Source organism: Felis catus, chromosome E3, assembly GCF_018350175.1.
Source record: "Felis catus isolate Fca126 chromosome E3, F.catus_Fca126_mat1.0, whole genome shotgun sequence".
Classification (NCBI taxonomy): Eukaryota; Metazoa; Chordata; class Mammalia; order Carnivora; family Felidae; genus Felis; species Felis catus.
Genome location: NC_058383.1, coordinates 7692074 through 7704522, shown reverse-complemented (window position 1 = coordinate 7704522; position 12449 = coordinate 7692074). Strand labels below are relative to the sequence as shown.

The 12449-nt window shown below is 56.2% G+C and overlaps 2 protein-coding genes across 6 annotated transcripts; both read right to left on the bottom strand.

Moving 5' to 3' along the window:
• Positions 1-1324: 1324 nt before the first annotated feature.
• Positions 1325-4753, bottom strand: MOSPD3 (motile sperm domain containing 3). Of its 4 annotated transcripts, XM_019820509.3 has the most exons (7): positions 3915-4753; positions 3357-3421; positions 3157-3291; positions 2845-2920; positions 2386-2615; positions 1647-1811; positions 1325-1547 (listed from the first exon to the last, which is right to left on the bottom strand). In XM_019820509.3, the coding sequence occupies exons 1-7, from the start codon at positions 3995-3997 to the stop codon at positions 1516-1518; spliced, it is 786 nt and encodes a 261-aa protein (XP_019676068.1). In that variant the 5' UTR covers positions 3998-4753; the 3' UTR covers positions 1325-1515. The 4 variants fall into 4 exon arrangements, with proteins under 4 accessions (XP_019676068.1, XP_006942052.1, XP_044903647.1 ...); XM_006941990.4 differs by having other exon boundaries at positions 3157-3421; positions 3899-3980; XM_045047712.1 differs by lacking the exon at positions 3915-4753 and adding an exon at positions 3652-3709 and having other exon boundaries at positions 3157-3421.
• A 1680-nt stretch (positions 4754-6433) lies between these two features.
• On the bottom strand, positions 6434-12299 carry PCOLCE (procollagen C-endopeptidase enhancer). 2 transcript variants are annotated; one of them, XM_006941986.5, is made up of 10 exons: positions 11326-12299; positions 10391-10499; positions 9695-9953; positions 9397-9471; positions 8670-8794; positions 7972-8108; positions 7435-7682; positions 7107-7184; positions 6804-6974; positions 6434-6672 (listed from the first exon to the last, which is right to left on the bottom strand). In XM_006941986.5, the coding sequence occupies exons 1-10, from the start codon at positions 11634-11636 to the stop codon at positions 6506-6508; spliced, it is 1680 nt and encodes a 559-aa protein (XP_006942048.4). In that variant the 5' UTR covers positions 11637-12299; the 3' UTR covers positions 6434-6505. The 2 variants fall into 2 exon arrangements, with proteins under 2 accessions (XP_006942048.4, XP_003998536.5); XM_003998487.6 differs by lacking the exon at positions 9397-9471.
• Positions 12300-12449: the final 150 nt, after the last annotated feature.

Below are 12449 nucleotides of genomic sequence, written 5' to 3'. Positions count from 1 at the left end.
TTTAAAGATGTGATTAAGTTCAAATGAAGCCATTAGGGTGGACCTAATCTAAGCCAATCAGTGTCCTTTTAAGAAAATTGGACACGGAGAGACATCAGGCATGTGCACACACAGAGGAAAGGCCATGTAAAGACATGGTGAGAAGGGGGCAATCTGTGAGCCAAAGAGAGGCTTCCAGAGAAATCAAATCTGTTGCCACCTTACTCTTGAACATCTAGCCTCTAGAACTGTCAGAAAATTAATTTGTGTTTAAGTGCCCCCCCGCCCCCGTCTGTGTAGCCCTAGCAAACTAATAGGGAGATTATCCTGGATTGGGGGAGTGGGGGTATGTCATCAGTAAGGTCCTTCTAGAAGGAGGCAAGAGGATTAGAGATGTGACAACAAGCAGAGAACAGACGGAGTCTGTCTTAACATTGTCTTGCTGATTTTTGCCCCAATCAACGATCTGCCAGTGTCACTGGCTGCCCCTCTTCCTTTCTTCTCCCTTGCCCTGCATCTGAGAGAGGGCTGGACACCTACCTTTCGAGGATCCTATTCTTTTCCTGTGCCTTAGTTTCTCCTGCCTGGTTGAGTTGGAAGTTATGTCAGGCAATCCCATTTTCCCCAGTCTTGGCAGGTACCTTGGTGTTTCTGACTCACAGGAGTTGAAGTCATAAAGGAAGAGACAAAAGCAGATAAAGGGTCAAAAAGGCAGAAAAGGATTCTGGGTATTGGAAGCACCTAGGAAACCCTGGCAAGAGGCTCTGATGGCTCAAGAGCATGAGACTGGATGGGGCACCTGGGTAGTTTGGTTGGTGAAGCATCCAGCTCAGGTCGTGACCTCACAGTTTCATGAGATCAAGCCCCATGTTGGGCTCTGCACTGGCAGTGCAGAACCTGCTTGGGACTCTCATTCTCTCTCTCTCTCCCTCGTCTTTTTCTGCCCCTCTCCCATTCGTGCTGCCTCTGTTGGTCTCAGAATAAATAAATGAAACTTAATAAAAAAAAAAAAAAAGGACTGAAACTGGATGTCTACAGCAGGTAGGATTAGGCAGCATTTGTTTGTTTCTTTGTTGTTTAAGTACATCAGCCTAGGGAAAGGACCCTATTTTAGAGCTAAAGAGGACCTTAAAGAAGTCTACTTCCCCAATTCCCTCATTTTAGAAGTAGAAATAGAAGCTCAGAAAAGTTCAATGACTTGCTCAAGGTCACACAGGTTTTTCTTCTGGTGCAGCACCAGAACTAGAACCCTCACTGGGTCCCTTCACTGCCCCAAGTCCCCTGAGGATGGGAGAAGGAACTGGAGAAATGAAGTGGGAAGAAAGGGGCTTGTTTCCTACATTTCTTAGTTTAATTTCAAAAATTTATTTTATTCAATTTGGAAAATGAATACAAATCCCTGGGTAGTTGGGGAGAGAGGCTGGGCAGGAAGAAGAGGGAGTAGAAGTTGAAACAAAGCAGGGGCATCACAGTGGCTGTCTCATGTACACATCCACATCTCTGCCCCAGGAGGTGGGTAAAAGTTGAGCAGGGAGCTCAGGTCCGAAGGAACACCATGGTGAGGAGGCCTGGAGGAGGAGGACAGAAGAGCAAGACCGAATGAGCAGCCTTGGGGCTCTGTTAGCCTTCCTCATGGCCCCCACGCCCCTAGCCACTACTGTGCTCACCCAAGATGTAGGCCGCCACCAACTTCTGTCCCAGGGAGACGTGCAGGATTTGGGGCAGCTGGCTGCCAAGTTCGTCCTGGAGCGGGAGCAGCAGGAAGGCCACGGAGACTATGCCCGTCAGCAAGAAGAGGAGGAAGGAGCTGGTGGCCAGTTGTGGATGGGGGTCTGGGAAACAAGCCTGGCTCATCAGAAGCTCCAGCCTCCCTCCTGCCCAGCCCACCGTCCTCCAGGATGAAAGTTGGAGATAGGAGGTGTGTCTATTTCTTATTGCCTTCCAGGGGGCATACTGCAAGTGTCGTCTCCTCCCTGGAGCCTCTGTCCCCACAGTTACAAGAAACCTTCTATCCTCTGGTCCCTCAGCATATTTTTCTCTTCACCCTGCCTTCATTACTGACTCCTGTGGACAAGATTGTCAGGCAAGGAACTCTGTCTCCCATATGCAGCTCACAACTTGGTACAGCATAGTGCTTCAGTATGGGTTTCATATTGAACTGAACTAAGCTGGCACATGATAGGAAGTACTGAAGTTAGAGCCAAGGGAGAACTTTTCCAAGTAGAGTCCAGAAACCAGGGAAAGCTACAAAAGTCTGTGTTTTGCCTAACCTGATATGAAATCTCAACTCCTAGGAATGCTTCTGCCAAAAAGCAAGAGACTGAACCAGAAGACCCCTTCCACTCCAACTGGGTGCATCTCCAGGGTAACGCTCAAGAACTCAAGAATTCCCATCCCCCAACTCACTCTCGGGGAAGTGTCTGGCCGTGGGTGGTGCTGTCCAGGAAGGAGGCCCTGGGTGGGGCGTTGGGTCAGGCTGTCCCTGAAGCTCAAGAGGGTAGGCTGGGGCCCTCAGAATCGAGGTGATGTCCTTGCGCCCCACCACTCGACCCTCAGCTCCCTCCTCAGACAGCTCAATGCGGAAGCGGTCCTGGACGTCATAGTGGCTGGGAATGGGGGCCACGTGGCGAATCACACTGGTCCCAAAATAGGAGAGAGGCCCATTGTGAGGAAGTGAATGACAGGCAGTGATCCAAGTGGATCCAGGCCCACTTCCCAGGAGCTTTTCCCTTAGGGATGCTGACAGAGGTGGGGGAAAAGGTTGAAGAGACCCAGGTCTGAGCCCTAGGGCATGGGCGCGGTAATTCAGACAAAGGTAGCTGCAACCCCTGGCTCCCACGAGTCCCCTCAACCATCCCAACTCACATGTCAATGCAGGATTGAGGTTTCACGTATCCTTCTGCGTCAAACACCGTATATTTGGCAGGTGCTGTGCACAGGACTGAGGGATAAATGCACACACAGACCGACCATTGCTTCAGAGACCCTACACAAGCTTGCCCAGGGAGGGACACTAGAGTCCCTCTTGCCTTCTACCCCAGAGCACAGGACCTGATTCTTCCAGTCTGCCAAAGTTGGATATCTGACCCTGCTCATCACACTCCTCCAGCCCCACACAGTCCCCTGGTGTCCTGCCCCCAGACCCAGATCCCTAGCATGAGGTGCCCATCCATTCACCTCGGAAGCGAAGCGCAGCTCCCGTGGGGTTATAGAGGGTCAGCAGCTGCCGGGGTCCACTCCGCTGGTCCGCCCTGAATACTAGGTCCGGGGGAAAGACGAGGACCGGGACAAGTCCCGAGGGAGGAGGGGCGCCCCGGGACCCCCGCGCAGGAGCCCCCGGGCCCACCAGCTCCTGGTCCTGGGGCGCCCCACGGCGCATGCAGGCTGTGTACGGTGGGACATCCGAAGGCAGAGCCCAGGGGACAGGGCCTGGAGTCTAGAGCTGTTGAGCGAGAGAGGAGAAAGGGGTCGGAATGAGATCGGGGGACAGGGCCTGGTCTGATGCTGCCGCCGCCGCGTCGGAAACCCGCTAGATGAGGCTCCTCCAGACCAGGCCCAGTCCCCCCAAACCCTTCCCCTCTCCAGCTCGGCCCGTGTCCCTTTAGGCCCCGCCCCAGGCCCCACCTCATGGTCACGCCCACCCCATAAACCCTGCCCCTAGCTGCTCCCAACCCGGGCCTCGTCTCCTGGCCCGGCTCCCGAGCTCCAAAAGCTCCACCCGCCCCGCCGCAGGCTCCGCCCCTTCCGGGCGTCAGTGCTCTCCGGCCAGACCTTGCCTGCCGCACCGCCCCCTCTGGAGCCGCCCTTTCTCTAGCTCTCCGGAGACCTTTATATAAGTGCCTCCGAACCCTCCCTGAGCTCGGCCCGCAGCTCTTTCGTGCCTCAGCCTCCAAACAGCCGCTTGAGTTGTAAGGCTTACCCTCTGGTCACCGCACCTGCCAATCAACTTGTGGCTGGACTGAGGCTGCCATCTTCCCAAGAGACCATTTCTACACTTCCGCCGTACGGCCCCTGTCATTGGCTAGGGCGACCTCGTTTCCGCCGTAAGCGTACGTCGATTGGTGCACTTAAAGACGTGATTGGTTTGATCCCAGTGACGTAAAACTTGACGGGCGACTCCGGCTCGAATGATGGAACTCAGAGGTACCGGACGGGGACCCCGGCTGATTGGAGCTCGGGCTTTGTTCCTGTCTCCCCAATGAGACCTCCAAATCACTAGAATCAGCATCCCACAGGGAAGCCCTCTTTCTTTACTTTAGTCCTAGGCTCTCCTACAAGCCTCTGCAGCAATCATAGCCGTTTTCCATAGTACTGGTTGGGAGGTTGCTTCCAGTTGGACTCGGACTGAGACAGGGAAACTGAAGGAACCCCAGGGAAAAAAGCCGTGTTTTTCCTTTGCTTCTTTTCTGGCTTCTATTCTTGCTAGGACCCCGCATTCCCACGCCACTCAACACATGCCTCGTAATGCAAAAACCCATGTTCTCCTTGTAAGGGACAAAGAGATAATGATATCTTTGGAGGCTTCCAGCACAATAGGCGATATCTAGGAATGACCCGGCAGGCCATCAAGTGCCTATTCCAGACCACTGGCACTAGATATCTCCACGCCAAGACCCCAGGCCTCAGGGAACGAGTGGCTTAAGAAGGACCCTATCCTTGTTCTGACCAGTTCCTGGATGCCTGAGAAGGCATGTGCACAGAGTACAATCGCCAGTGAAAACCCCAGACCCCAAGAAAAGATGAGACTCGTGGTCTTTTCCTTTCCAAGTCTTCCAGACACCCAGTCCTTCTCTCTCTCTCTCTCTCTCTCTCTCTCTCTCTCTCTCTCTCTCTCTGTCTTCAATAAACTGCTTTCACCTACTGCTGGCTCCTGTTTGATTTCCTTCCTGCGGGAAGCCAAGGACCCTTTTGGCTGGTCCTGCAGGACCCCCGCTGGGTCTGCAGACCCAGCCTGCCAGCATCAGGATGTCAGCCCACGGCTCCTCTCCTGAGTTTCCCTTTCCTTCATGGGACTCAGAAATCACTCACATATGCACAAGGAAGTAGGGTTTCCCAACCCTGCCACTTGCATCATCCCACTGAATCTTGTGAACTCCTTTCACAAACCAAATGGCCTCAGCAAGGTGAAGAATCTCACCCCAGGCCACATAATTGGTTAGCAGTAGAGCAAAAACAAAGTTCATTTTATCCCAAAGCCATCCCTGAGCACCCCATCAAATGTAGAACCCCTTTATACTTTTTGGCTGTTTTTCTCATTGCATAGTTTCACTTGACACCATGCTTATTCTTATTTTTTTAAGTTTATTTATTTTTGAGAAAGAGAGCAAATGGGGTGGGGGCAGAGATAGACTCCCAAGCAGACTCTGAACCCACAAACTGTGAGATCATGACCTGAGCCAAAATCAAGAGTCAGATGCTGACTGAGCCACCGAGGTGCCCCAACACCATGCTTATTTTATTGTGTATTTCCGCTCCAGTAGAGTGTGCTCTCCTCCCCACAAGAGCAGAGACTTTGTTTTGTTTTCTGGTTCATTCCACAGTGCCTGCCATTTGGAATGAACAAATGAATAAGTGACTAGGATGAACTTTGAGCTGAGATCTGATTGAAGTTAGGAAATGAGCCATGAGAAATCAGTGGAGAGAATTCTGGATAGAGGGGATGGCAAAGGCAAAACCCCCAACCAGAAGGGTACTAGAACTGGTCACGGAGTCACCAAGACTGGAAAAGCACTTGCAAAGGAGACAATAGACAGAGATGAGATGGGGGGGGGGGGGGGGGTTGTGTGCTGGATGCAGACCACCTAGAGCCTCAGAGTCTACAGTAGGATTTTGGCTTTTATTTTGAGACTAATGGGGAACTATGGGAGGTTTTCTTTATCTCTCTTTTGATAGCTTTACTGAAATATCTTAGACATATAAAAATTGTATACATTTAAGATATACTTGATATTTGGATTTACATACACAATGTGAAAAGACCACAATCAAGCTAATTAACATGTCCATCCTCTCTACATAGTTACCACTACGTGTGTGTGTGTGTGTGTGTGTGTGTGTGTGTGTGTGTGTGTGTGTGTTTACAATATGGGAGAGATTGGGGACACCTGGGTGGCGCCGTCGGTTAAAGCGCCGACTCTTGATGTGGCTCTGGTCATGATCTCCCGGTCGTGAACTAAAACGCCGCATCGGGCCGGGCTGTGTGCTGACAGCGCAGAGCCTGCTTGCTTGGGATTCTGGCTCTCCTCTCTGCCCCTTCCCTGCTTGTGGTCCCTTTTCTCCCTCTCAAAATAAATAACTTAAAAAATATATATGGGAGAGTTTTGAGCAAAGGGGTGACAAGGTCTTACATTCTTGAAAGATTGTTCTGTTACAGTAAACCTCTGTCACGTTTAACAAATAAATGATTTCTCCTAGATGGGCCCCCAAACCATAGAAATGGAGATGTGACCCCTTCCTCAGTCAAGAAACATTTATTTGGATAAGAAAGGAGTCCCTAGGGCTAGGGGCTGGGAAGCTGGCCTGGGTTTCAGGCCTGGGACCCAGCAGCCCGGACAGGTTGGGAGGGGCACTTCCTCTTGCTGAGGTTGGTGAGGATCTGGTCCTGGTTGGACCGGTAGAGAACTACGAAGCTCTCTGGAGGAAGGGTAGGACCTCTGTTCTCTTCCACCTGGCCCATCATCAGATAACTGACTCCTGGGGGAGGGGAGGGAGGGATTGAGAGTGTGTTATTGAGACCTTGTAGATATACCTCCTCATCAGAGTCCTTCAGATTCTATCATTTTCATGAGGCAAAGTCCTCCTCCCCATTCACCCACATCTGTTACCTTTCTTCATGGGGGGGCACTGCTTGCAGGGCACATAAAACTTCAGGGGAGTGTCAGTGAGTGGAGAAGGCAGGTCCAGGCCACCGGTTTTGTAAGCACCAATGAGACTGACAGTGACAGTGAGGCCCTCCCCTGGGCCCCGAACCATGGACTTCACTGTTGCGGTCACCACTGTGGGAGAGTGGGGGTGAGCGGTGAGGAGAGAGGAGGCCAGCTCAGGGCTGGAACCAGGAGGAGGGATTTGAGGGCCAGAGGGAGGTGAGAGCTGCTGGAGGAGCAAAGCTGGGAGATGGGGCTTCTTACCCAGGTTGCTGGTACAGAAGTTGCTCTGCAAGGTGCCTGTCCGGCGGCACTGCTTTGGGCAGGGGACACTGGGCACATCTAGGAGGGAGGGGGACGCGGTTTGTGGAGGGCGACCTACGCAGCGGGTAGGAAGTGCCACTTTCCCCATAACGGCCTCATTGATTAGGACCCATTCCGAGCTCTTTCCAGCTTTGGGCCCCAGCACCCAGTACCAGTTCAGAGGAGGCACCAGTGAGTGATGTATGAGTGAATGAATGAGTTCAGAAAGGAGACCTTTGAAACGGCTGCCTTCAGTCTGCGTCCCCTTCCTCCCCCTTCCCAGACTCACCGGGGCCCCCCGGAGTTGCCTGGGCCTCAGACGAGGCTTTTGGTTTCTCCTCAGATGGGAGTCCGGGCTTGGGGCCCGGGCTGAGGATCGGGGTACCCGACCGGGCATCCTCCCCGGCGCTCTGGGCCTGCTCTTCTTTGGCGGCACCCCGCGGCAGGGTCTTGTAGGAGGCGGAGAAGCCATCGGCCGTGACACTGAGGTCAGAGACGAACTGGACGAGGAGCTCGTTTCCTTCCGAGGAGATGGTACTGCGGGTGGCGGGGCAGCGGGGGATGCGTCAGGCGGGCCTTGTGACCTCTGCCCGGGGTTGACTGTACCAGCTTCCTTGCTTCGCAGGACCTACTCGCCTCTGGATCCACGGACCCGTTTTGCCTGGCTTCCTACTAGCTCCGCCCACCAGTGTGGGGGCTCCGGGTTCAGATCCCGCCTCTTCAGCTAAGCCTGGCCCCTCCCAACCGCCGCGAGGTTCCCACCACTGTTTCCCCTGGGGAATTGGAGACGCCCCGGCCCATGTCCACCCAGGTCCCGCCCCCTCACCCCGGGGCGGTGTCGCCGCAGAACTTCCCCAGCCTCTTGGCGTCGTCGCTCGCGGCTCCGTTGAACACACTGACCGAGTCGTAGCGGCAGTAGGTGTCGGGCTCCAGGTCAAACTTCCCGAAGGTCAGCGAGATCACCTGGCGGCAGGACCCAGGGCGGCTTGAGGGCGCGGAAGCCCTGCACCTCTCTCCTCCTCCACTCCGCGTCGCCTCCGGAAGCCCAGAAGCTCGCCACAGCTTCCTCTTTCCACTCCCGCGTCCCCTGGAGATCTCCCCTCCCCCCGCTAAAGCATTCACCACCACTCGGAGGATCACACACTCAGGGGAACCTTTCAGTGGCGTCTGTTGCCGTCGTCGGCAAGGTCTAGTCCTGGCTCATTCTCAAGGAACAGACCCAGCATCCACCTCCACCGCCTCCACACACACACACACACACACACACACACACACACACACACACACACACACACACAAACACCGTTTATATATCAGCATCGTGTACCTCACTCTCGTAAGACCGTCACAGGTGTAATTTTACATTTTTTTTTTTGAGTGCAAGCAGTTCTGGGTCTGGTTTTGCTCCCCACCAGCGCGAGCTCACTGGTCGGGACATAGCAGATGGTCAATTAATCTCTGCTGGCTGCATGCTGGAGGACGCCGCCTGGGTCCCCGAGGGCAGCCGGGGCTGGGGATCGGTACCTGGTCCGGGGGAGCGATGATGTGCCAGGAACAGCTGATGCCCGGGGGATAATCAGACTCGGGCCAGTTGGGCGTGGTCAGGGTTCCCTGGGCCTTCTCCAGCCGCCCCCCGCAAAATTGGTGCTCTGGGGAGGGGAGAAAGGAGTGGGGGTGGGAGGCGGTGGAGACCCTCGGTCAGCTCGAGGAGAGCTCTAGGCTGGAAGCCGGTGCTGGAAGCTCGGACGTCTGGGTCTCAGCGGGAGGGGATGAGAAGAGGGGTAGGAAAGAGGGGGTTGGTTAGCAGAGAGGGGGCTTGGAGGACCAGCGCTCAGGGGAGTCTTGGAGCCGGGCGCCCAGTCAGGCGGTGGAAGGGGGAGGAGGACTTGGCTGGACACGCTCCCTTCTCGCCCCTCCCCCTGACCCGCGGCCACCTCGCTCCTCTTCCCCTGGGAGATCCCATCTCCCCCGCCCGGCGGAAAAGTCCCCTTTGCAGGCTGGGGAGTCCTCTCTCTGTGAGGGCGCCCTCAAATTGGGGCACAGCCCCAGAGGCCTCTTTGGCGAGGCCCCTGCCTTAAACATTTTAGGGGAGGCTTCTGCCGCCAGGAGGGGGTGATGGGACCGCAATCGGGAGCCCTGGGCTGGGTGTAGGGGGCTCCGGGTCGGGGGAACCTAGTCCCCCAGCCCGGGCGTACCCCCTCGCGCCCGTCTGAGGGAGCCCGATTGCGGACGGGGGCGGGCAGTTACTCACCGTCCCAGTAACCCCAGGCCGCCCATTCCACCCGCGGGTCGGTGACCCATTTCCGCCTCGCGCCTGGGGGGGGGCCTGGAAGAGGGGATGGGTGGGTGCGGGAGGGGCGAGAGAAGATGGGGAGGAGGGACTGAAGGGGCAGTTAGTGAGGAAAAAGGGTAAGGGAGGTAATGGGGGCCCTAGGCTCTCGGGCGCAGGGTTTGTCTGGTGGGGGGGGGGGTAGGTTAAGGCTGGGGGTGGGGCCTGCACCGGGGGCGGAGCCAGGAGAGGGGGAAGGCGAAGGTGAGGGAAGTCTCACCAGTGCCCGAGGTGGCCCGCCCGCTGTACCAGAGCAGGAAGCCTCGTCCTCCTGTGCCCTCGTCCGCAGTCATCCTCAGGGTCACCTGGTTGCCGGGGGCGACTAAGGGCGCTGGCCGGAAGGTCCCACAGAAACGTCCAAGCCGCTGGCCGGAGGTTCCAGACCCGGCAAAGACTTCCAGAGCATCGTAACGGCAGGCAGGGTGCAGCTCGAAGTCGAAGACTCGGAAGGAAAGGGACACAGTCTGGCCCTCAGGGACCTGACGACGAGGACAGGGGAGAGGACCTGCAAAGTCAGGCCACACACAACCCAGGCAAAGGATACTTCCCTTTCCCCAAGTGTTTCATACGGACACTGGGCCTCAACAGGAAGGGAAGCCACCAGGCAGCAGAGCAGAGGGCCTGGGCTCTGCAGGAGCTCATTGCCCAGGGGACAAGCCCTGGGGTCTGTGGAGATTCGAGGACCAGAAATAAAACTGGGAGTAGAAGAGCAGGCCTGGAGTTAAGGTGTGAGGACACTTTGCCACATGTTACTGTGGGCGCTGCTGCCATCAGTGAAGACGGGAGGGGGCCTGGACTTCCCTGGGCGCAGTGGTGCAGGGAGGAGGGTGGCAGGGGCTGGGTGGACCCGGGTTCTCTTAGCAGTCAGGCCTCAGAGACTTCAACAAGGGGGTAGCGAAGAGAGGGTCTTTCTCACCGTTATTGTCCAGATGCATTCCTTATTAGGGGGGTAGAGGTTGGGGAAACCCTCACTTGCCACGTAACCAGACTCCCCAGTCACATCCCCTCCGCACAGGAACACAGGTCTGGAGAACAGAAGAGGGGGCAGCCATGAGTGGAGGACAGCTTGGGAGGGATAGGGTAATGAGGGTGAGGGGCAAGAGAAGGAAGCCAGGGGGATGAGGGAGAAAGGGGGTCTGGGGCAGCTTCAGCCAGCCAGGCTGGGATTGAGAGGATCAGGAACATGTGGCTGTCTCTGCAACACCCCCCAATCCCCACCCCCACCCCCACAGGAATTCCCGGAATCCTCCTCGGGCTGTTCCTCACTCTCCCCCCTCGCGCCCTGCCTGGCAGTCGGGGACAGGAGCCGCCTAACTACTTCCAGATGTGGACACAGCCACGAGGCCATGGGGGGGGGGGGGGAGGGGGCGGGGAGATGAGAAGCAGCAGTGATGGCCCTCATATTGAACCTGGAGACCAGGGTCCCCCAGCTCCCAACCTTTGCCCTGCTCCTGTTCCTGCTAACTACTTGAGTATCTGATTCCCAAGTCTCCCACTCGCTTCCCCCACCATCTCTAATTCCCTCCTGGAATCCAGATGTCCAGATACCAGGCAAGTTGAAGGTCTTGGAGCTCTCAGGTTCCATGGTGGGGGGCAAGGGTCTGGGAGGATGGGGAAACTTAGAGGGCAGGGGACAAAGGGTGGAGGAATGGTGGCTAGTGGTGCCCCGCTGGAGACAGTGGTCTTGGAGCAGGGAGGGAGAACTTGGGGCCTGGGGGAGGGTGGGGGCTGCGGGAAATCTGGGGGGGTGGTGTGTTAGTGAAAGGATCCACAGGATCCACAGGCAAAACCCCCAAGAATCAGGGCTTTTGAAGCTCACTCAAGCTATCTGGAAGGTGCCAAGAGACCTACCTGGTGTAGTTGGGGGTCTGGCCCTGGGCGAAAGGCAGCAGGGCCCAGGCAGTGAGGAGGGGCCCCAAGAGGGAGGCAGTGGCAGCAGGCAGCATGGCCGGGGGGAGAGGCGCTGGGGTCCTCGAGACGAGGCAGCAGCTGAGTTTAGCAGCGGCAGCAGCAGCAGCAGGGATAATCAGTGCCAGATGAGGCAGCCTCGGGTGTGTGGGCGTGGGGACTGGCCAGCGGGGCGGGCGGTGGGGAAGGCGGGACAGGGAGAGTGCAGTTGGGACAGTGGTGAGTCCAGGGGCCTCTCTAGGTCTAGGACACATAAATATTGACCTAAGTAGGGGGTGGAGCAACGAAAGGCAGAGGGAGCATCAACCCTCAGCTGTAATGCAGGCATCAAGTAATGTCATCTGGAAGCCTGCTGTGTCCAGTACCCAAGCATCCCGTGAATACAGCCTCTGGTCCTTCCTCATGATCCTGCCCATGCCTGCCTCCTCAGCACCCGTAGAAAGTCCTTCCCTAGACCCCCAACAACTAGTCACTCACCCCCTTCCTGATTTTCCTGCTCCAGCTGATTTTCTGCTTCAAATTTCTACTGTCTTCTTTGCATCCCTGGACCAGACTAGGCCAAGGAGAAAATTCTTTCTGCCCGCCCATTTTCCCTCCCAAATATTTGGAGATCCGGGAGTGGGTTAGATGTGGATAAAGGGAGCATCCCTCTTAGTGAGGAGGAGGATGGAGGAGAAAGTGAGGGAAGGAAGGTTAAACAGAGGGGAGGAGGGGACTGACTTCACAGGGACCGAGGTCAGAAGCAGGTGGCCCCCTCAGGATGGGAGTAAGTCTGACAGACAGAGGATCCATAAGGGGACCGAGTAGCATATGTTGACTGCATTGTTCCAGAAGGTGGGGCTTGGACTTCAAGTCAAGAAGCCTGGACCACTCTTGGGAGTGGGAGGGGAAAGAGAGCTCTAAGATTCAGGTGGTCAGTTCAGCAGCACCTGAATGCTTGAGCCACTTCTGCTCTCTCTGCCTCCTTGTCCATCCCCCTGCCTTCCATCGCCCTCCTGATTGGGGGGCATTGGGGCCCCCATCCCCTGCCTTATTTTCCTCCCAGGCCCCAGGGTTCCAAACAGGGC

What these genes read in the sequence shown, in the direction of transcription:
- MOSPD3 (XM_019820509.3), bottom strand. Translation starts at nt 3,997, where the DNA reads ATGACAGGGGCCGTACGGCGGAAGTGTAGAAATGGTCTCTTGGGAAGA. An exon ending in AGCCACAAGTTGATTGGCAG is followed by an intron (nt 3,422 to 3,914) that starts GTGCGGTGACCA and finishes CTCGCTCAACAG; the next exon opens with CTCTAGACTCCAGGCCCTGT. An exon ending in AGCTGCGCTTCGCTTCCGAG is followed by an intron (nt 2,921 to 3,156) that starts GTGAATGGATGG and finishes TTTATCCCTCAG; the next exon opens with TCCTGTGCACAGCACCTGCC.
- PCOLCE (XM_006941986.5), bottom strand. Translation starts at nt 11,636, where the DNA reads ATGTGTCCTAGACCTAGAGAGGCCCCTGGACTCACCACTGTCCCAACT. An exon ending in AATGCATCTGGACAATAACG is followed by an intron (nt 9,954 to 10,390) that starts GTGAGAAAGACC and finishes CCTCGTCGTCAG; the next exon opens with GTCCCTGAGGGCCAGACTGT. An exon ending in CTTCTGTACCAGCAACCTGG is followed by an intron (nt 6,975 to 7,106) that starts GTAAGAAGCCCC and finishes ACTCTCCCACAG; the next exon opens with TGGTGACCGCAACAGTGAAG.